Source organism: Delphinus delphis, chromosome 2 (assembly GCF_949987515.2).
Source record: "Delphinus delphis chromosome 2, mDelDel1.2, whole genome shotgun sequence".
NCBI lineage: Eukaryota > Metazoa > Chordata > Mammalia > Artiodactyla > Delphinidae > Delphinus > Delphinus delphis.
In genome coordinates, this window is record NC_082684.1 from 98600957 (window position 1) to 98624926 (window position 23970).

At 46.6% G+C, this 23970-nt stretch overlaps 1 protein-coding gene across 4 annotated transcripts in view; it reads left to right on the top strand.

The window, feature by feature from the left end:
• The window catches only part of DIP2C (disco interacting protein 2 homolog C), a 359853-nt gene that overhangs the window by 266747 nt on the left and 69136 nt on the right, over positions 1-23970 (top strand). For all 4 annotated transcript variants that reach the window (XM_060005263.1, XM_060005260.1, XM_060005261.1 and 1 more), the window contains 5 exons: positions 16569-16708; positions 18951-19087; positions 20256-20464; positions 21482-21596; positions 22072-22273. In XM_060005263.1, coding sequence (XP_059861246.1) covers positions 16569-16708; positions 18951-19087; positions 20256-20464; positions 21482-21596; positions 22072-22273 — 803 coding nt within the window. The remainder of the gene's footprint in view (positions 1-16568; positions 16709-18950; positions 19088-20255; positions 20465-21481; positions 21597-22071; positions 22274-23970) is intronic.

Below are 23970 nucleotides of genomic sequence, written 5' to 3' on the forward strand. Positions count from 1 at the left end.
AGTGGTGCTGGGAAAACTGGACAGCTACATGTAAAAGAATGAAATTAGAACATTCTCTAACACCATATACAAAAATAAACTCAAAATGGATTAAAGACCTAAATGTAAGACCAGATACTATAAAACTCCTAGAGGAAAACATGGGCAGAACAGTCTTTGATATAAATCGCAGCAATATCTTTTTGGATCCATCTCCTAGAGTAGTGGAAATAGAAACAAAAATAAGCAAATGGGACCTAATGAAACTTAAGGCTTTGGCACAGCAAAGGAAGCCATAAACAAGACAAAAAGACAACCTACTGACTGGGAGAAAATATTTGCAAATGATGCAACCGACAAGGGATTAATTTCCAAAATAAACAAACAGCTCATACAGCTCAATATCAAAAAAATGAACAACCTGATCAAAAACTGGGCAGAAGACCTAAATAGACACTTCTCCAAAGAAGGCATACAGATGGCCAACAGGCATGTGAAAAGATGCTCAACATCGCTAATTATCAGAGAAATGCAAACCAAAACTACAATGAAGTATCACCTCATACTGGTCAGAATGGCCATCATCAAAAAGTCTACAAATAATAAATGCTGGAGAGGGTGTGGAGAAAAGGGAACCCTCCTACACTGTTGGTGGGAATGTAAATTGGTGTAGCCACTCTGGAGAACAGTATGGAGGTTCCTTAAGAAACTAAAAATAGAATTAATCCCACTCCTGGACATATATCTGGAAAAGACAAAAACTCTAACTTGAAAAGATTCATGCACTCCAATGTTCATTGCAGCACTATTTATAATAACCAAGACATGAAAGCAACCTAAGTGTCCATTGACAGACAAATGGATAAAGAAGATGTGGTACATATACACAGTGAAATACTACTCGGCCATAAAAAAAGAACGAAGTAATGCCATTTTCAGCAACACGGATGGACCTAGAGATTATCATACTAAGTGAAGTAAGTCAGAGAAAGACAAATATCATATGATATCACTTATATGTGGAATCTTAAAAAATGATGAAAATGAACTTATTTACAAAACAGAAACAGACTCACAGACATAGAAAACAAACTTACTGTTACCAAAGGGGAAGGGGGTGGGGGAGGGATAAATCAGGATTTGGGGATTAACAGATACACACTACTATATGTAAAATAAACAGCAAAACCTACTGTATAGCACAGGGAACTATATTCAGTATCTTGTAGCACAGGGGTATCTGTGTGTGTGTGTGTGTGTGTGTGTGTGTGTGTGTGTGTGTGTATTTATATCTCTGAATCACTTTGCTGTACACCGGAAACTAACACAATATTGTAAATCAACTATATTTCAATAAAAACAAAAAAATCCAGATTTCTAAAGCAGAGACATTGAGTTGTGATCACTCACTTCATAAAAAGGATTATTCCTTTTGGGGAGACATACCGGCATGCTTTCCAACTTTGTTTCTTTTTAATTTGAAGGTCCAGTTGGCTTTATTAAGCAATTCATGAATTGGGCTGCATCCCATCTAGCAAGTAGAAAGACGCTCCTAGGGGTTGTACAAAATGGAAGGTTTTTGTAGGCAGGAGGTGGGCAGGGTAAGAAGGTATTAGCAAAAGAAAAAGAATTGTTTCAGTGTGGTGTGTTTCATTCCTTTCTCCTTATTCTCCTGTCTGTGACAGGTTTTTGGTTTGTGGTTGCCATGAGGTTCATATATTTCAACCTGTGTATATATGCGTCTGTTTTAAGTTGATGGTCACTTAAGTTTGAGCACATTTTAAAACCACTCCATTTTTACTCCCCCCCATTTTGTTTTTGATGTCATATTTTACATTTTTTTAATTTTCTGTGGCTTAACTATTTATTGTGGATATAGATGATTTTACTACTTTTGTCTTTGAATCTTCCTACTAGCTTCACAGGTGGTTGATCCATTACCTTTACTATATGTTTGCCTTTACCAATGAGATTTTTCCTTTCATAATTTTTTGTTTCTAGTTATGGCCTAGAAACCATAAACCATTTCTTGTAAGAATAGTTTAGTGGTGATGAACTCCTGTAACTTTGCTTGTCTGTAAAATTCTTCTCTCTCCAAGTCTGAATAAGAGCTTTGTGGGTACAGTCTTCTGAGTGTTTCCTTTTAGCACTCCGAATATATCTTGCCAGACCCCTGGGCTGCAGAGTTTCTGCTGACAAGTCAGCTGATAGTCTCTATCGGTTCTCTGCATGTAAATAGTTGCTTTTCTCTTTCTGATTTTAAGATTCTCTCCTTATCTTTAACCTTTACCATTTTAATTATAATGTGTCTTGGTGTGGGTCTCTTTGAATTCATCTTGACACCCTCTGTGCTTCCTGGACTAGGATGTCTGTTTCCTTTCCCAGATTAGGGACGTTCTCATCCATTATTTCTTCAGCTATAGGTTTTCTGTCTCTTCTCCTTCTGGGACCCCATAGTGTGAATGTTCACGCACTTGATGTTGTCCCAGAGGCCCCTTAAACCATCTTAATGTTTTTTCTTTCTTTTTTCTTTTGCTGTTCCTATCGGATGATTTCTACTACCCAGTTTTCCAGATGACTGATCCATTCCGCATCCTCTGATCTGCTTTTGGGTCCCTCTAGTGTTGTTTTGATTTCTGTTATTTTTCAGTTCTGTTTGGTTCTTTTTATATTTTATGTGTCCTTATCAAAATTCCCACTGAGTTCCTCCATTCTTCTCCTGAGTTCAGTGCGCATCTTCATGACCACTAGTTTGAGCCCTGTCTGGTAAATTGCTTATCTCTGCTTCATGTAGTTCTTTTTCTGAGGTTTTGTCTTGTTCTTTTGTGGCTTTGGCCAGGTGATGTCGTGTCCTAGAGGTGCCCTGTGGTTCTGGAGACCCGGCGCCTGCAGGCGGCACGCATCTGCCTGGAGTGCCTCAGGAAGTGGTACTTCACTTCGTTGCAGGAAAATGAACAGAGCATCACTGATGACTGGCCCAAAGCAGCCGGCGAATTCCCACATGCAGAGAGAGATTCTCACGGTGGTTAATACTCCATTGTGCTACCCACCAACCCATTTTGGTTTTTGATGTGACTTGAAATGACAGACTTCATGCTCACCATATCCAATAGGAGAGAGGTCCTAGGAGCAGAGTTCAGGGTGCATTTCAAGACCGACAAGTGCTTGCCAAGTGTTCGCCGTGGTGTTGTTTACCTTGAGTTTGTCCAGAACTGTGTACATTTGAAAGAGTGCTTTTCAGTCTTCTCATCTTGATTTTCACAACCACCTTATCTGATAGAAAAAGCAGATTGTAGACTTACTTTCTAATGGACCAGTTAGCCTCTGAGACACTCAGTTTCTTTGCATGTAAACGAGGCCGTGGATATCTGTGCCTCCTACCTGTGTCTGACACACCAGGCCCTGGTGCCCACACCCATGTCTGCTCCAGGCTGTGTGTAACCACTGTCCCTCTTGCTGCTCCCACCACCCACCCCCCCAAGGCGTCACATCTGTTCACTGTCCATGAGAAGTTCAGGTTAGACCCAGGGGCATGCAAAGACCGAGGGCTGGTCTTCATCTCTTAGATCTTGGCCACTGTTTGTGGACTCAGTTCTCCTTTCACGTGGGAAGGAGAGTGGGGGACAGAGTGGTCACGATTTTTAGTTTAAGCCTCCACCCCCGTGATCATCCTCTCTTACTTACTATTCAGTGAAGCCATGTGTAAACATACCCCACACCTCCCGCCAGCCTCCAGCCTTCTTTTTCTCACCTCCCATCCGATTCACCAGGGAACATCTAAGCCCAGCTGTGTCTCCTGCCTCCTCACCGGGGTTCCCAGCCTTTTGCCTGCTCTCCGTCCTGACCAGAGCCTGCAGGACCCACAAGGCCATGCAGTCTGGCCACACCCCCTCTTGGCCCCTTCTCCCACTGCCCCATCCTCCCTCCCCGCAACCAGACCTCCTGGTCTCTGCTGCCCGCTCTACCTGGTGTGCCCCCAGGGTAGCACGGCCAGAGCTCTGTCTTTGCTCACTTCAGCGAGGCCTGCCCTGACCACCCCCCACAGAGTGAACTCGCCCCTCCCACGCTTGTGTGACTCATTGTGATGCCCTCTCAGCATTTGCCACTTTCTCATGCGCTGTGTGATTTACTGGTGTATTATTGTTTATTCTCTGTCTCTGTCTGGTTAATAGTTGGTGCTTAGTATATATTTTGTTAATAGATGAATGAAAGAAAAATTAAAAATATGTAAAGTGAGAAGTAAAAGTCCCTTGCCAGACACGTACGATGACCCTTCGTAATGTACCAGCAGCAAATGCTGTGAAGAGTTGAGCCTTTTCGCGCGTGTCTGTGTCAGGATGTGCACGCCCACCTAAGCAACTCCCTTGCAGTTTTACCTGAGAGTAGTCATGTGGGGTTTTGTTTGCTCTCATTTTACTTGATGATCTAGGTGCAGCTAACAGCCTAGAGTTCTGGTATCATAATCTGGTCTCCTGAGAAAACAGCACCAGCAGAAAGCTGTGTCCTTACCCTCCACGGCCCCCATGAGGCTGGTCATGAGAAAGGCTGAGACGAGGGAGGAAGGGGGGGAGGGGGGGAAAGGAGTGGGAGAAAGGGAGGAAGTGGAGGGGAGAGGAGGAGGGAGAGAGATGGGGAGAAGGCGTGGACGCAGGTGGGGTCTGGGGCAGCAGTCTGAGGCTGTCAGGGTGATGTTCTAATGGCAGGGAGAGAGGGGGCTTCATCCGTTCCACAGGAGCAAGCTCTGCACCCCAGAGTTTGTGCAGGGAACTTGCTTCTGCCTGGGCTCCCCGGAGCCATGTGTGGGCTCTGTGTGCTGCATGCACAGCCGTGGAGAGTCAGGAGCTGAGTAGAACACAGACATAAAAACACATAGGAGGACATGGGTCCTGCCACCTCACTGTCTGCACTGAGCACATACGGTAAAATCGCCCCCGGCCCGCGTGCACAGCTCTCAGGCTCCAGTCATCTGGCTTCCACAGCCCCTCCCCAGAGCCGCCCGCCCTGGTTGGCTGGGGTGTCTTCTCAGACCACCAGTTTTGTGATTGGCGTCTCTCAGGTTCCTGAGTAAACCGAGGGACAGGGGTGAAAAGATGAAAAAAGGTACAATTTTAGTCTTCTAGGTAGAAATAGGAATAATGGTGTGATCAAAATTTAAATAGCCCCCTGGTCGCTTCTTATTTCATGTTCCGTTCCCTCGCCTTGATCATATTTCTCAGTCTCACCGAGATGGTTGTCATCTTTTTATCTCGTTATTATGCACGTGCTGCGTGTTGGAGCTACTGAGTGCTGGTTGTGCAGAGCATGGCCTCTGCACCCGGCTGTCGCTCTCAGGCTCTGCGTGGAGGTGAAGCCAGCGACAGGGGCTCTGTTTCAGGGGTAAATATCTTTAGGAGAGAAACACATGCTAGACTCCTGTTTAGAACCTGTTTCTTTCATTGTCCTTGTTTCTTACGTGCTTACATCATTTTCAAGCAAACTTGATGAAAACACTCACACTTACATTTTTGTGAATGTCCTCCTCTGCGGGCTGTTCTCTGTGACCTGTGAATAGAGGACAAATTCCCCATTCCTGGTGTTCATATACACGACTGTGTCCACAGAAAGGTTGGAAAAAGTCTTGCTTTTGGAAAATGAGCCTGTGTGTTTACACCTATTTTGTAATACTTTGTGCTTATTTTCTTCCTAAAACTTGAAGTGAACTTTCCACACATAAGAAGTCAGAGGCCCGGTTATTAAGTAAAAATAGCTTTGATCCATTCTATTCAAGCCATTTTGACTGGGGGTCCAGGAGGCCTAGTCATTGCTCCTGTGGATTTTGATGTGAGGACAAAATGGATGCTTTCTTAAATGTTATAAAGTCATCATGGGAAGCATTGCAATCCTCACTTTGTCTGCTACTCAAAGGATGATCTTTAAAGGAAAAAGCAAAGAAAACAAAAAATGAGTGGTTGGCTGCCACGTCACCCTATTTTGTGGCTCATCCCTTCACTCAAATGGGATTGGGGGCTGATGCTTTCCTTTGCACTATTGTCTGAGCGTTTGTGTCCTGTGCTTGAATAACCTTCCCAGGACAGCTTGTTCTGCCCTGCATTGAAGAGGAGATTGAACTTGCGGTAAGGAGCTGGGAGCAGATGATTGCCTGCTTGGCTTTTATCCACTTAAGTAGAAAATGACACTCAGTTGTTGCCTATGGTCCTCAGTGAAGAAAAACTGCAGATGCATCTCCACTGCTCAGATTTACAGGGCCTTGGCCCTTCTGAACACGTATCACACGTATCACTCTGTGATTCTCTTCTGTTATAATGTTTGTAAATCTGCAAGCTGAGTTGTTACAAGAGAGCTGCATAGGCAGTCGGTGGGTTTGGGTGGAAGCCCGCAGTGCCGTGTGCAGGGCCAGCCTTCTCGAGCTGGTCTGAGCTGGTCCTGCCAGAGTGGACGCCGGTCCTGGTGGGTTGGTGCCCGTGGCCATGGCCATTGAGTATCTTGATGTCACTCTTGAAGACAACGGAACACCTCTCACCTACATGAAAGGGAATGTGGAAGGCTCTGGGGTGCACAGAGATCATGGTCATCTTAGGCCTCCTGCTTGAAAATGGGCAGGATGTGCAGGCGCCCTAGAGAGCTGACAACAGGAGCCCGGCCGAGGTCTGGGCCCCCAGGTGTGCTGCCCAGGCTGTGTCTGACTCCAAGACTTGCCCTATCAGCATTCCCCTCAGGAGGGATGCTCCCCAGGAGGAAACAAAGGTCAGCCCAGGAAATGAGTGGGGTTTATGCAGGATGTTTGAGTCAGAGAACTTGATGGAACAAGGACAGGAGACGTGCCTGTCTTCACATGTGTCCGTCTTGGTGAGTGTCCGTTGCCACGCATGTCTGAGTGCACATATATCTGTCTTCATGCATGTCTTCTTGTGTGCCTGAATTTACGTGTGTTTGTCTTCCTGTGTGCCCTTGTTCACATGTATCTAAAGTGTCCACCTGCACACGTGTCCACCGGGTGATGACAAGAAGCCATGCTGCTCTCTGAAGTCTGTTCTGGCTTCCTGTGGGAGGCTTATTTTTACCCAGGTATTTAACCTGCTTCCATCTTTTTAAAATTGTCATCGTCCAGGTAAATGTTTTGTATTTTCTTTTTCTCTGCAGATTAGTTGTAGAATAAAAACTATTGGAGAAATATGGATTCGTGATGCCTAAACTCATCAGTAGAATTACAAAACTGGGGGGTTTCTCCTTGGTCACTGTCTGATTATGTCTCTGTCTCCTAGAATATAGATGATAGAGTCCATTTTTTTAAATCTACATTGTGATAATACTGATTGAACTAAAAAAAAACTTTATGTAGCCCTTTCAACTGCAAGGTATTATTTCAGTACCTTGACACTTTGGTGATAAAAAGGTAATAATTATATAACACAGTAATTAAAACAGTAATTCCAAAGAATGGTGAAGATACCCCCTTGCCACCATAAATATCTTCCACTTTGAAAACAGCTAACCCAGAAGTTAGAAAGCTGGGCAAAAACCACGGGCAAAGACACCAAACATGGCACTGTACTCATCATATAGCACCCATCTGACACTGAAATTTGACGGTTTCTGACAAGGGCAAACCAACCAGTGATCCAGAGTGACAAAACAGTTAACACAGCCTATGAATTGAAGTGGGGTTTTCAAGAATGTTTTTGACTGCCCAAAAAAGTCAGAGTTAGAGATCCATAATCTTATTTTTAAAACACAAGAAGATAAAAATATGTTGTTTGTCATTTTATCTAAAAATTTAGATAAAATTTTAAAACTTCTCTAACAAAATAGTTTGGAGATGATAACCATCTAAATTAAAATGACTTAATGAAGTAGCAGTAAAGAGCAGAGTAACAGTGTTATCTTGTCCTGACCACGTGTGTTTGAGTCTGTTCTGCTGTGTTTGGTGTTGGACTAAATTGCGCACAGAAGTTTGCTTTGGTGGAGACTGAGATGCACGGGGAGTGGACTCTGGGAAGTAGCCTCCCGGACTTGCAGGCTTGCTGGTTCTGACTGATTGCCCTCTGACGTGGAAAAGTAGCCAGGACAAATGGAAAACACAGCTTGTAAACAATCTGTATGGTGTGATCCCTTTTCTGGCTGGGAGAAAATTAAGCCTCTAAATAATATATTTAGCAGGAAGATAATCTGATAACTGCATACTTACTGGGTAGGTGAGGATGTGATATAGGGAAAAACGTTCCTTTCTGTGTTATATAGCTCTTAAAATGGGTTGATTTTTTTTTCATGCTTTCATCAGAGAAAAGGGAGAACATTACATTAAAATAACTTATAACTTGGGGAGTACTGTGTTTCAACCTTGTATCTTTGTTGTCCTGCCTGTCCGAGGGCCTGGAGGATGGCGGTGGCACTAAAGAGGTGTAGTTACCCTGTTGAATCCTGGCAGCGGAAATACTCGTAACCCTTGTTGCTGACTTGGCATCGATGCACATTTGAGTCTGGCCAGCTGTTTGCAAACTGCTGATGTGTTCATTGCGTGTATAGGAGCTCTTTCTTCAGGCATTGGCAGAAGCATGATCAACTCAAGTCGCATTGAGCGTGTTACAGAGGCTGGAAGTGGCATGACAAGTGGACAGTGGTTATAAGCTGCCTGATTGAAGGCCATCCCCGGCAGCTCGTTCTTGGTGGGGTCGAGCACTGAGCTGACTCCCCTCTTCCTTGGCTGCAGCTCGGTCTTTTCCCCTTTCGCCGCCACGGCAGTGTCGGCCGTTCCTAGCTGTGTGCTTTCTCAGAGTGTGAAGACCAGTTCTGCGTAGTCCTGAGATTGCCGGGACGATTCCTCCTGTAATTGGTATTCTCTGTGAGACACAAGCACACCGTTCACCTTGGAATTGAACCTGAAAGTTGACACATGGGTCTGTGGCTCTCTTTGCCATTATTTAATCTACTGTTTTTGATCATGAAAGTGGATGTTCTGAAATTCCTAGGAATTTTGCTTGTTGGGATTGGTTTTTCCTCCCTCACCTAGTTTATCTCCTCGGACTTTTTATTTCCTAGGAAGGTGTTAATGGAGAAAAAGATCATCTGACTTGGTTAATAATCCTGGAAATACAAATTGAAACAACAATGAGGAATGCATTTTACTCACCATATTGGGAACAGTTATAAGGTTGGTGATCAGTGTCGGCACGAGTGTGTGGAAACGGGTAAGGCTGAGGGCAGCTTAGCACCAAGGTGGAAGGCACGGGTGTTCTGAAGCCATTCTGAGCATGCTGCCTGGCCAGCCCCACCGCTGTTGCCTTGGCGATGCCCTTCCTGCCTGTGAGTGGGGGACAGTTGTGTCTGTCCCACAGGGTCGCTGTAAAGAGATTAGTTAACACTCGTAACACTCGTAAACGTCCACGGTGCAATAGACATGTCTAGTGAGTGAAAAAGTAATGATACTCATCCACTTTTAATGGGATTGCAAAATGACCTAGTCTTTTGGGAAGGTACTTAGGCTTTATTAAAATTTTAAATGTATATGCTCTTTAATTCCTCCATCCCCTTTCTAGATATGTATCTTACAGAAATATTTCTAAATGCATACAGATTAAATGAAATAAAATAAACATATATTCATATTACTGAACACCATCTAATAATTAAAACAAGTCAATTCACTGATGTGTCCAGTACGCATACCATATATGTTCACATGCACACAGTCCTGTGGGAAGATCTGCAAGGTATTCGGTGACAAAAGCAAGTTGCAGAAGAATGTGCATGTTGCGGTTCTGCTTCTCTGCGGATGTAAATACATTTGTGTATGCACGTATTTTATAGGTAAATGGGTATTAAAGAGGCAGGAACTTCGTATTTAGTGTGGGTAGTGGCTGCCTAGGGGAGGGAGTGGGTCTGAAGGGGCTGGAGGATAAGCAGGGTCTTTCGCCTTTTGCTGTATGTTCTTGTGCAGTGCTTGCTTTGTCCATCCGAAGGGTATGCTCACGTGTTACTCATATCACTGTTTTAAAAGTTCCCGAAAAGAAAACTTGCAGTGAACTAAAAAGTACTTGGTCTCCTAGGCCAGAGGCAGGGTAAGTTTTGGGAAAGGAGACAGGATGGTTGGGCAGGGGCTCTGCTGTGGGTCTGAATCCCCCCAAGCCCCACCACTCACACAGGCAGCTAAGTTAGCATTTCTGTGCCTTGGTTTTCTAATCTGTGAAATGGGAGAATAGTAGTGCCTGTGCAGGTTCGTGATAGTGAGTAAGTCAGTGTGTAAAGGGCTCAGGACTGTTCCGGCACATGAAACACCAACTGAGCACAGCTCCCCCATCAGGAGGGAGGGGCTGTCGGCAAGCAGGTCCTGAAGAGAGGTTGGGGGACAGAACCGGGAATGCAGTTGTCTGAGTGAGCGGGGCAGCGAGGCCGAGTACTGTGCCTAGGAATTCAGGTGCTTCTGTTCTGCCTTCTTGCATGTGTTTTGCAAATCTGCCAAGGGAGAACCTAGGTGTGTGAGTGTCTCTGACTAGCAGGGGACTCTAATAAATATAAATACACAGCGTAGGTTACGGTAGTGCCAGATTAGTGCCATCGGTTTACATTTTAGGTGAGTAAACTCAGTCTTCCGTAACTACCATTTTACAGACGCAATTGAAAATTTCCGGTAGCAAATGGAGTTCATGATTTTAAGGTATTTAAATATTGATTCTTACTGTTATTAAACGTAGGAAAGTGGATCTCGTAACTAAGACAAACTGTACACTCTTGGGTCGTAAAGGAACTTCTCCCTCCAGCTTCTCGTGTGCGGTACTTGCTGGTCACCACAGATCAGTTCTTCAGTCTTCCCATACTTGGGATATGTCTGGGCTGATCCAGCATTTTGCTTTCATGTGGCTTTTTAAAATGAAAACAGGCACACTTTTTTTTTTTTAACATCTTTATTGGAGTATAATTGCTTTACAAGGGTGTGATAGTTTCTGCTGTATAGCAAACTGAATCAGCTATACATATACATATATCCCCATACCTCCTCCCTCTTGCGTCTCCCAACCACCCTCCCTATCAGACCCCTCTAGGTGGTCACAAAGCACCGAGCTGATCTCCCTGTGCTATGCTGCTGCTTCCCAAAAGCTATTTTACATTTGGTAGTGTATATATGTCCACACCGCTCTCTCACTTCGTCCCAGCTTACCCTTCCCCCTCCCCATGTCCTCAAGTCCATTCTCTACGTCTGCACCTTTATTCCTGTCCTTCTCCTAGGTTCTTCAGAGCATTTTTTTTTTTTTAGATTCCATGTATATGTGTTAGCATACAGTATTTGTTTTTCTCTTTCTGACTTGCTTCACTCTGTATGACAGACTCTAGGTCCACCCACCTCACTACAAATAACTCAATTTCGTTTCTTTTTAAGGCTGAAATATTCCATTGTATATATGTGCCACATCTTCTTTATCCATTCAGCTGTGGATGGACCCTTAGGTTGCTTCCATGTCCTGGCTATTGTAAATAGAGCTGCAGTGAACATTGTGGTACATGACTCTTTTTGAATTATGGTTTTCTCAGGGTATATGCCCAGTAGTGGGATTGCTGGGTCGTATGGTAGTTTTACTTCTAGTTATTTAAGGAACCTCCATACTGTTCTCCATAGTGGCTGTATCAATTTACATTCCCACCAGCAGTGTATGAGGGTTCTCTTTTCTCCACACCCTTTCCAGCATTTATTGTTTGTAGATTTTTTGATGTTGGCCATTCTGACTGGTGTAAGATGATATCTCATTGTAGTTTTGATTTGCATTTCTCTAATGATTAATGAAGTTGAGCATTCTTTCATGTGTTTGTTGGCAATCTGTATATCTTCTTTGGAGAACTGTCTATTTAGGTCTTCTGCCCATTTTTGGATTGGGTTGTTTGTTATTTTGATATTGAGCTGCATGAGCTGCTTGTAAATTTTGGAGATGAATCCTTTGTCAGTTGCTTCATTTGCAAATATTTTCTCCCATTCTGAGGGTTGTCTTTTCATCTTGTTTATGTTTCCTTTGCTGTGCAAAAGCTTTGAAGTTTCATTAGGTCCCATTTGTTTATTTTTGGTTTTATTCCATTTCTCTAGGAGGTGGGTCAGAAAGGATCTTGCTGTGATTTATGTCATAGAGTGTTCTGCCTGTGTTTTCTTCTAAGAGTTTTACAGTGTCTGGCCTTACATTTAGATCTTTAATCCATATTGAGTTTACTTTTGTGTATGGTGTTAGGGAGTGTTCTAATTTCATTCTTTTACATGTAGCTGTCCAGTTTTCCCAGCACCACTTATTGAAGAGGCTGTCTTTTCTCCATTGTATATTCTTGCCTCCTTTATCAAAGATAAGGTGACCCTATGTGCATGGGTTTATCTCTGGGCTTTCTATTCTGTTCCATTAATCTATATTTCTGTTTCTGTGCCAGTACCATACTGTCTTGATTACTGTAGCTTTGTAGTATAGTCTGAAGTCAGGGAGCCTGATTCCTCCAGCTCCGTTTTTCTTTCTCACGATTGCTTTGGCTATTCAGGGTCTTTTGTGTTTCCATACAAATTTTGAAATTTTTTGTTCTAGTTCTGTGAAAAATGCCATTGGTAGTTTGATAGGGATTGCATTAAATCTGTAGATTGCTTTGGGTAGTATAGTCATTTTCACAGTGTTGATTCTTCCAATCCAAGAACATGGTGTCTCTGTCCATCTGTTTGTGTCATCTTTAATTTCTTTCATCAGTGTCTTGTAGTTTTCTGCATACAGGTCTTTTGTCTCCTTAGGTAGGTTTATTCCTAGGTATTTTATTCTCTTTGTTGCAGTGGTAAATGGGAGTGTTTCCTTAATTTCTCTTTCAGATTTTTCATCATTAATGTATAAGAATGCAAGAGATTTCTGTGCATTAATTTTGTATCCTGCTACTTTACCAAATTCATTGATTAGCTCTAGTATTTTTCTGGTAGCATCTTGGGATTCTCTATGTATAGTATCATGTCATCTGCAAACAGTGACAGCTTTACTTCTTCTTTTCCAATTTGGCTTCCTTTTATTTCCTTTTCTTCTCTGATTGCTGTGGCTAAAACTTCCAAAATTAAGTAATAGTGGTGAGAGTAGACAACCTTGTTTTGTTCCTGATCTCAGAGGAAATGGTTTCAGTTTTTCACCATTGAGAACGATGTTGGCTGTTGGTTTGTCATATATGGCCTTTATTATGTTGAGGTAAGTTCCCTCTGTGCCTACTTTCTGGAAGGTTTTTATCATAAACGGGTGTTGAATTTTGTTGAAAACTTCTTCTGCATCTATTGAGATGATCATATGGTTTTCCTCCTTCAGTTTGTTAATATGGTTTGTGACATTGATTGATTTGCTTATATTGAAGAATCCTTGCATTCCTGGGATAAACCCCACTTGATCATGGTGTATGATCCTTTTAATGTGCTGTTGGATTCTGTTTGCTAGTATTTTGTTGCAGATTTTTGCATCTATGTTCAGTGATACTGGCCTGTAGTTTTCTTTTTTTGTGACATCTTTGGTTTTGGTATCAGGGTGAGGGTGGCCTCGTAGAATGAGTTTGGGAGTGTTCCTCCCTCTGCTATATTTTGGAAGAGTTTGAGAAGGATAGGTGTTAGCTCTTCTCTAAATGTTTGATAGAATTCGCCTGTGAAGCCATCTGGTCCTGGGCTTTTGTTTGTTGGAAGATTTTTAATCATAGTCTCTATTTCAGTGCTTGTGATTGGTCTGTTTATATTTTCTATTTCTTCCTGGTTCAGTCTCGTAAGGTTGTACTTTTCTAAGAATTTGTCCATTTCTTCCAGGTTGTCCATTTTATAGGCATATAGTTGCTTATAGTAATCTTTCATGATCCTTTGCATTTCTGCAGTGTCAGTTGTTACTTCTCCTTTTTCATTTCTAATTCTATTGATTTGAGTCTTCTCCCTTTTTTTCTTGATGAGTCTGGCTAATGGTTTATCAATTTTGTTTATCTTCTCAAACAACCAGCTTTTGGTTTTATTGATCTTTGCTATCGTTTCCTTCATTTCTTTTTCATTTATTTCTGATCTGATCTTTATGATTTCTTTCCTTCTGCTAACTTTGGGGGTTTTTTTGTTCTTCTTTCTCTAATTGTTTTAGGTGTAAGGTTAGGTTGTTTATTTGAGATGTAGCAGGTGCACTTTTAAATTTATTTATTTATTTTTTTGGCTGTGTTGGATCTTCGTTGCTGCGCACGGGCTTTCTCTAGTTGTGGCGAGCACGGGCTACTCTTCATTGTGGTGTGTGGGCTTCTAATTGTGGTGGCTTCTCTTGTTGCAGCGCATGGGCTCTAGGCGCACGGGCTTCGGTAGTTGTGGCTCATGGACTCTAGAGCACAGGCTCAGTCATTGTGGCTCACAGGCTTAGTTGCCTCGTGGCATGTGGGCTCTTCCCGGACCAGGGCTCGAACCCATGTCCCCTGCATTGGCAGGTGGATTCTTAACCACTGCACCACCAGGGAAGTCCTAAAACAGGTGCACTTTTAAATTATATTACTTAGCTGGAGAATTCATTTGCTAGGGCTGTTATAACAAAGTACCTCAAACTGGGTGGCTGTAAACAATAGAAATTTATTCTCACAGTTGTGGAGTTTGGAAGTCTGAAATTAGGGTGTCAGGAGGGTTGGTTCCTTCTGGGGGCTCTGATGGGGAATCTGTTCCGGGCCTCCCTCTGGCTTCTGGTGGTACCAGCAACCCTTGGCTTGCAGACCCATAATCTCTTCCTAACTAACTTCTTCTGCAAAGATGCTGTTTCCCAGTAAGGTCACATTCAAGGTTCAGAGAGTTAAGATGGGGACGTGTCTTTTGTGGGGACACAGTTCAGCCTACAGCAGTCACTTAGGCTTATGATTTCTGACTCTCATGTGGGATCTTGACCGAGGACGAGGGTGAGGGAGCCCTGGCCACAGAGGGTTCCTGCAGGACTCCTCTGTCTTTCATTTCAAAGTGTTGATTTGTTGGGATCTTTGGAAAAGAAAAAAGCCAGGAGATCAATATCAGTTCCAGTGTTTGGGGCTCATTTCCAGGTGGTTTCATGTGGGTCTTATTATTTGGGCGACTTTCATTTTATATCCTTTTAGCACTACTCTTTTTGATTGTTACAGATGGAATAGTTAGATTTTCAGACTCTTATACTTCTTTACTTATCTAAATTGAGATATAATTGACATATAACATATGCTTCCTTTTTAAATACACCAGTTACTTCATTCAAATTAGATCTCTTTTTGCAAATTTTAACTTCTGTGTTTTCCCATTCATGGTTTTAGTTTCATTATAAACTTTGATGATACTTTAAAGCCATATAGCAAACTTCTATTTTTTTTATTTTATTTTATTTTATTTTGCGGTTCGCGGGCCTCTCACTGTTGTGGCCTCTCCCGTTGTGGAGCACAGGCTCCGGACGCACAGACTCAGTGGCCATGGCTCATGGACCTAGCTGCTCCACGGCATGTGGGATCTTCCCGGATCGGGGCACGAACCCGTGTCCCCTGCATCGGCAGGCAGACTCTCAACCACTGCGCCACCAGGGAAGCCCCAAACTTCTATTTATAGTCCATATTTTAGATCCTTAAACTACCTTAAGCATTTGTATATGGAAAATTAGAGAAACAAATGTGATATTTACCTAAACTGCACTCTCTCACTTTGCTTACATTGAAGAATCTTTAGCTTGCAGGGATAAAATCCATGATCTTAGAAATGTTTTAATTTATTTGTTCCCTGATCTAGTCAGCAGACATTTATTGCTGTACACTAGTCCAGGGGTGGGGGCTCTGCAGTGACCAGAAGAAAACCCTCCTGCCCTCCTGGAGGAGACGTGGACAGATAGTTAGATGGTTCCTGCTATGGAGACGGGCCCACCCTGGAGGACAGTGAGGGAGAGGGCCACGAGGCCGTCTGCCAGAGGCAAGAAGGAGGCCAGGGCCCCGGAGGGAGTGGGCTGGGGTTTGGAGGGAGAGCAGGGCTGGATGCTGCGTGGAAGCAGGGAGAACAAGAGCAGAGGTGAGGCCGGGGCAGCCTCGGAGCCCATGGACGGTGGCAAAGGCAGACCATGGATGTGGTGAAGCTGTACTTTCCCCCAGCCATCAAGCACTTTATATGTGGTCTCTCATCCAAATAATTGCCGATTTTTACAAGTACTGAGCCTGTGCCCACACAGTGCACGTCTGGCCTGGAGGCCACACAGGCGGTCTAGCATTTCTGCTCGCTCCTGTCATCGTCCTTCTTGGAGACGTGACTCTCCCTTCTTAGCCGTTTTCAAACCTGGGAAATCCAACCTTGCAGAGAAAGGAGTGGGTGCGAAAAGGAGTTGGTCGTTCTCTGGTGGACACATGTAAGGGGAGGGCAGGGGGACAAGGGAGTCCCTCGGCGTCTCTACACTTCTCAGGAGCCCAGAAGTAGAAGGAGCAGACATTGGTGTCTCCTGAACAGAGAAAAAGGTGCTGAGAAGAGCACAGGGACGTGTGGCAGCCACACCTGCCTTCAGAGGCCTTCAGGGCCCAAAGGTGCAACCTTGGTGTGCATGCAGCATATTTACATGCATATCTGTGTTCAGACAGCTGACGTGCTTCTAACCAGACGCAAACTGCCGTTACAGGCCCACCGATGACAGCAACCAGCCCCCAGGCCGCGGCGTCCTCTCTATGCACGGGCTGACCTATGGGGTCATCCGGGTGGACTCGGAGGAAAAGCTGTCTGTCCTCACCGTGCAGGACGTCGGCCTCGTGATGCCTGGAGGTGAGCGTGGGTACAGGCGCAGAGTCAGAGCCCAGCCGGGGACCAGCTGCCAGTGCTGCCCTGGCTGGCATCCCTGTCCCCGGCTGTGAGCGTGCCCACCTCGGCCTGACCTCCAGTCTGGTCCCATGTTCACCAAGCTTCAGCCCAGGAGGTGCGGTAACATGGCCCTTCCTGATAAAACCCAAAATGTTCATGAGGCTGAGGAAAGGCCTCTATGTCACATGCACCCTGGGACCCCAGGAGGCACCCGGGGCTGCTCTGCACCCCCAGAGTCACCTGGGCAACTTCTCCCCATGCAAAGGTCAGCTTCTTGCTGGTCGTCCTGGTGCACTGGGGGCCAAACCCTTATGGAAGCTTGCCTGCAGCACAAGAGCCCTTGTTTAAGTCACAGAAATCATTTCCGCGTTGCATACAGACAAGCTCCCGGCAGAAGGACCTGCCTTGATGAAGCCCTCTTGCCTTTCCACCCCTGCCCTGTGCTGGGACACCTCCTGAGGCCTCGCGGGGGCCCCAGGGAGTGCAGCTGGAACAGCTCTGCTGGCAGGAGGGAGCCCCGGTCTGATTTGTAGGGCTCCCTCCCTGGCCCTGCCTCTCCTCACTCTTCACATGGTGTCCCCGGGGAGTGGGCCCCCTTTCCTGGGGCAGTTCCTCCAGGGTCTGGACCTTCTCCTGATGAGCCTCCGCGCACATGGGTGTTGTCTTCGCCTCATCAGGGGGCAGTCGCATCCACATACAACCTAACCCCAAAGCCAGGCACATGCTCAGCTCAGCTGCAGCTTCAGCCAGGCCTCCTGGCTCCATTCCTTTCTTGCTTTTTCAAATAAATTCCCCATGGTTCCAACCTCAAAAGATGAGAAAACTGTACAGTGAAAAGCCTCCTTTCCAGCCACTGGAGGCAACCACAGTGGAGACATGCAGGCAACATGTGTACACACACACACACACACACACACACACACACACACACTCTCTCTCTCTCTCTCTCTCTCTCTCTCTCTCTCTCTCTCTCTCTCTCTCTCTCACACTGGCATATTCTTTTTCCTGTTTTTTTAAAATTTCACGTAACAATAGAGCCCTTCGTGCCTGCTCATATCTTGAATCTTGAAGCTCGTTTGTTAGCAGCACGTGAAGAGCTCACACATTCCCTTCCAGGCTGAGGAGCATTATGGTGTTTGAACACATAATAGTTTATCCAAACCCTTTCCATTGGGCGATTTTCCACTTTTTGCCCCTGCAGTGTGGTTGATGCAGTAACTCATCTGTGCTCCAGCCTGCAGAGGTGTGAGGAAGAGCTAACAGGGAGAGTTCTAGAAATGTGCAGTGTGAAGGGCACACACCCAAGTGACTCTGATGAGGCTGTCCTTCAGAAGGATCATAAGGATTGATATTCCTGCTGCTAGCGGGGGACGCCCCTCTTTCTCCACACCCTCATGCCCAGTGTATTTTCAGACTTTCTTATTTTTACCAGTTTGAGGGGTAAAGAATACTTCGGTGTCATTTTAATTTGAACTTTTCTTACCATGAGTGAGCTGAAATCTTCCCATGTTTTGAGTGGGTCTCTTTTTAGACACAGCACTTCCGGTCACCTAACACCAACCTGGGGATGAGGGGCAGCCTTATGACTCTTTCTGCCCAGCTCAGCTGTCACTCGGTGCACCCACCACCTCCCTGAAACACCAGCTTCAGCCCTGATCGCTGGCGCTCTGCAAACGGGAAAATTAGCATCCGCCAGCCTTCCCTGAAGGGCACACCTTGACGGGGAATCTGAGGTCAAAGACTGAGATTCCCGTGGGACGGGGGAGGCGTTCTGTTTGGAAAAGCCTGAGAGGCTGTTGAGCAAGTGTCTCCTGCTCGTTGGTTTCAGGGCTCAGGCTGCATCTGGGAGGCTGTGTGGGCTGGCTGATGGCGCTCAGCATGCGGCAGTGACGCTCAGGCGTGTTCTAAGTGTCGTCCTCCTGTGTGGATGGCAGAAACGGTTACTCCCTTTAAATGCCATTTACACACTAAAATTAAAGCAATTGGAATTATTTACTGATGTCACAACTATAAAATGTGAGGTTTTGCTGCAACGTGGAAACTCACTTGCCTCAGGGACTGTGAGGACCTGCTCGCTTTCACCTGTGGTTTTGCTGCAGACGCTGCTTCTGCTCGTTTGGGTTCTTTTTCATATTCATTCATTTCTTCTCTCTGACCCCCTCCCTCCCTCCCTCTCTAACGTCACTGTGCTTCGTTTTGCGTTCAGCCATCATGTGTTCGGTGAAGCCGGACGGGGTTCCCCAGCTGTGCAGGACGGACGAAGTCGGGGAGCTCTGCATGTGCGCAGTTGCCACGGGCACGTCCTACTACGGCCTCTCGGGTATGACCAAGAACACCTTCGAGGTAGGTGGGAGGTGAGCCCCGTCAGACAGCCATTGCCAGGTGCGTGGAATAGACGTGAAAGAGAAGATGGTAATTTCTCAATGAAACGTATTCATAGTAATGAAAATGGTTGCACTTTCTCCTGCCGTTATTTTTATAGTTTTCAATACATTTGGCTCAGCAGCGTTGTTTTCACCTCATAACCAGAGTTGAGAAAGAGCAAGTACAGTTTTTTTAAAAGGGGCCTTTTTGTTCATTGCCATTCTCACCTGTTTAGGAAGAGCAGCAGCTGACAGGTGGGGGCTGGAGAGTGTGCACGGCCGTGCTGGGGGAGGGAGCAGCGGCCCCCTTGGGGCCTGTCAGCCTCGGCCAGACATGCACACTGCACATCTACCTCTACCACACGAGTGTGTGTCCGTGCCGTGTGCACACGGGTGTGGCATGCAGTTAGCACACACTGCCCAGTAAACCCAGCATTCTCAGAGTTCGTATCATTTCACCAAGTGTGCCTGACCTTAGAAGGAACTCACTTTGACTAAGTTGTATGTCAGCAAACATGAGTTGTTTGGGGATAAATTTATTAACATGTAGAACTTCAGATGTGAACACATGTGGTGTGGTGCCTTGTACAGGCAGCTTTGTTGAATGTAGATTCAGGTTTCTAAGTGCCCCTGAAACTGAGCCAAACACAGTCTAAAGAATACTTATCTCCTTTTCTTTGCGACTTATCTGTCGGGTGGGTTGAGGAAACTAGGGATCGAGTTTGAACTCGTGGTGGGGCCTTGTTCCTCTGTATTTTTCTTTTGAGTGTATTTCCAATAAGGAAAAATAGCATTTTAATGAACAGGGATTACTTTACAACTGACAGATGTTATTTAAAATGCACCTTGCTTCTCCACTTAACCATTTTTATGCTGTGGTTTTATAAGCAGAAGAATGAATTAGTGTTTGTTAGACTGTGGCAGGCCTCTTCAGAGGCCCCTGCGCATGGGCCGGTGGGACGAGCTGTGAGAGCTGGGGAGGGAGGGGAGGTGCCCGCAGGCTGGCGCTCACAGCAGCTATGCGGACCTGGGCTTCTCCAGCCAGGGTCAGGTGAGGAGACCCAGCTGGGGGGAAGCAGGACCAGTGGGCTCCAAGGAGGAGGGTGGAGGCCGGGCCCTGCGGGGCACTCAGAGCTCTTTGTCCCCAGGTGTTCCCGGTGACGAGCTCGGGGGCCCCGGTCAGCGAGTACCCCTTCGTGAGGACGGGCCTGCTGGGCTTCGTCGGCCCTGGGGGCCTCGTGTTCGTGGTGGGCAAGATGGACGGGCTCATGGTGGTCAGTGGGCGCAGACACAACGCCGATGACATCGTGGCCACAGCACTGGCCGTGGAGCCCATGAAGTTCGTGTACAGGGGAAGGTGAGCGCCCTCTGTGGTTGGCACAGTTCTCCGCAGACTACACTTTCTGTGTAAAACTGCAAAAAATTGCTTAAACTAACGGGACTTGGTGTCCTCCTCTGTAAAATGAAGCCACTGGACTCTATTACTTCTGAGATTCCATGCAGTTCTGAATGTCCAATTTTATGAAACTTTTCTGAGCACCAAAAATATACTTTCACTAAATTCTCTTCCACGTTAAATAAGAATGTCCATTTGAAAATCTTATTTTTAATAAGTAACTACACAGAGAAAAGAGCCAAGCATTTATCTTGCTGCAGCTCATTCACCCAGAGGTAACAGTTGAGCCACAAACTGCCTGGAAATTGGCTCCCATGGGTTTCTTCCCGGCGGTGCCCCCAACCCCAGCTTGGCACACAACCGACACTGGATCGCTGACCACGGCTCCTGAGGTTTTGCCGATTTGGAGGAAGTCAGCTGCTTTGGATCTCACCCTGAGTTGCCCAGCTAGTGGGAGCAGGAGGAAGCAGAGCTTGGGGTTGGGGGTAGCCGAGCCACCTTCGTGCACAGGGCACCCTGGAGGGCCATTCGCCACATTTTGTGCTTCCCATGAGAGGCAGACGCAGCTAGCAGAAAACCATTAGCTCCCAAATGGCAAATTTCTGCTGATTGGGAGACTATTGCTTCGCAGGTGCAAGATGCAAGTCGCACGGCTCAGTAAATTTCAGCAGTTCTGATACCTGCGCTTGACTCCTCTGTCCCGAGGCATGAGGCCCATCACCCAAAGCCACGGGCTACCTCCACAGGAAGTGTGGTGGTTCTGCCCTCCGGCTTTGCCAGGCTTCTCCCCCAAAGCCGCACTTCCTTGGGTGAGCACCTGGGAGTTGGAAGCTGCAATTTCCCGTCAAGGTGGTAGTTGGCACTGGGAACCCCTGAGCTCTGCAGTCGTAACAGCTGCGAAGCGCTTTATGGCAGGGCCAATCCCTTCGTGAGCCTCTCCAGCATGTGATCACCGCGATTTTCTGTCTGTCCCCACAGAATAGCCGTGTTTTCGGTGACCGTCCTGCACGACGAGAGGATCGTGATCGTGGCTGAGCAGAGGCCGGACTCCACGGAGGAGGACAGCTTCCAGTGGATGAGCAGGGTGCTGCAGGTAGCTCGCTCCTGCCCCGAGCCCCTCTCCTGGGCTCACGTGAGCTTCCCTGCACCATTGTGCTCTTGGATCATCCCTCCTTTTGACCAGAGATTGCATCAGCCATGAAACTTACAGTTGCCTTCTAGGGAAGGTGCTAAACAGACCAGGCTTAGGGTTCAGAGGTTTGCAGAACTGGCCTCCCACTCGCTCGTGGAGGTCACAGCAGGACCTTTTGGTTATGGCCTTGAGAGCGTGCTTTCTTTTCTCCCAGTGTGCGAACTCTTGTGTGTGTGGTGTCCCACAAGTGCTATGAAAACTGTATTCTGCTCAGTTTGGCGAGCCTGCCCTCCTCTGACCTCAGCGTCTCCATGCCAGGAGCATCACGGGTGCTGCACCTGCTTCTGTGTGTTGTGATTTGCACAGTCTGAGTATTTGCTCCATGCCTGTTCATGATACCTATTTTAACACGGTTCCCTCTCTCACGACCTTCCAGGCAATCGACAGTATACATCAGGTTGGGGTTTATTGTCTGGCATTGGTTCCAGCAAACACCCTCCCCAAAACCCCACTCGGTGGCATCCATTTGTCAGAAACGAAGCAGCTTTTCCTGGAGGGCTCACTTCACCCCTGCAATGTCCTGATGTGCCCCCACACGTGCGTCACAAACCTGCCCAAGCCTCGGCAGAAGCAACCAGGTACATCTGGAGGGCCGTGCAGGCCCGGGATGGCCCTGGAGCTGGGTGGGGGCCACGCTGACCACGGTTCTCAGCCTCCCTCCCCTCCCGTCTCCCATCACACACTCCCAGGCAAGTCAGCTTCCCGCTAAGCGATGTCTTTCTACCAAGCATGGGATAGAATGCAGCAGAGTCCAGACAGCAGGGGCTGTAGACCACTTGGCTGGAGAGGGGTTGGCGGTGCCTGAGCCTAGCCTTCTTGGCAGTTGTCAGACCTCCTGGGTGGCCTTTGGCAGAGAACCTCTCAGGGTCACGGCTTCCTGTTGAACAAATTAGAATAAGGCTTCCATACCTGTTTCATGAGTCACAGCAACTGGAAGCCTGTGAGGAATCGTACAGATCTACTCGTGATGTTGTCATGGTGGTAAACATTTGTGTGCTGCTTTGCAATTTGGGGAACACGTAATTATCTACCATCTGACTTGATCCTCCTAGCAGCTAATTGATCATAGTCTTTAAGGCTGCACACAGGAAAACGAATTCATTACAAGAATATGGTGGTGAGGAATCAACTCTTCTGCCAGTGTAGTGATGGAGGGTCCCCAGGCCTCCAGGCTTGATGTGCAGACAGACCTCGGAGGCAGCCAGGATGAGCTCGGGCTGGGGTATTAGGACGACAACCAACAGTGCCTGGCACAGGCAGGCTGCTTGTCCACACGTTACATGTATTAACTCATTTCATCCTCATGGATTTCGTCCTCTTATCTCCATTTTGCAAGGAAATGAGGAAATCGTACCACAGAGGGGTTCAGGAACTGCCTAAGGCTGTGGGTCCAGAGTGTAGGAGAGACAGGCCCAGCCCTGACAACTCTTCACTCCACCGATGAAGAGTGGCAGCATGGGCAGAGTTCCTGGCGAGACAGCTAGAGGTGGCTGGTGGGTACTGGGCGCAGCACAGTTGGCGGTAGATATAGGAACCAGCCCATCCCCAGGCCACCCCCAGAAGTGAGCTTGATGAGATGGGGGTGAGCGGTCTCTCCAGATTCAGGTGAGGACGCTGATGCTGCAGGAGGAAAGCAGGTACCAGGCTCGCCGACTTTGCCCCTCTGTGCAAGCAGCAGCACCGGGATTGCCACAGCGTGGCTCTCGCCGTGTTCTTACGGAATCGACAGGAGTGTCTCGGCTCCCCGGGGTGTCCTCACTCACTGTCCCAACCTCCTTCTCCCACCTTTAACCTTGGTCCATCATCAGATGCCTCGACCCGGTGGCCAGTGGGCCCAGGTGTTGGAGACGCAGTTTGTGACAGCAGAATTCAGGACAGACATTTATGATGAGGGATCGTTGGCAGATGCATGACCGTTGCAGGGCTGCAGCGCTCAGACACCTGTCAGACATCTAGGAGCCCATGACAGGGACGCGTGGCCCAGTGAACAGGCTCCGAGAGCCAGGTTGGGCGCCTTCCTCCTCAGGGCGCACATGGCAGGTACCAGGATCCACACCGCTCTTACAGGCAGCACAGAAAATGCAGCTTCGTGTGATTGGCAATTGTAAGGAAAGGATTCTCTAATGGTACCTGGTTATCTCATCTATTCTTGTTAAATATTGGAGGTTATATAACTTTGTCTTCAAAAAACTGTTTGTTGTTTGTTTGTTTTTTAACAAATACTAAATGAATAGATGTCAGCATCTCCCTAACTGGAGAACAAAGGCAGCGGCCT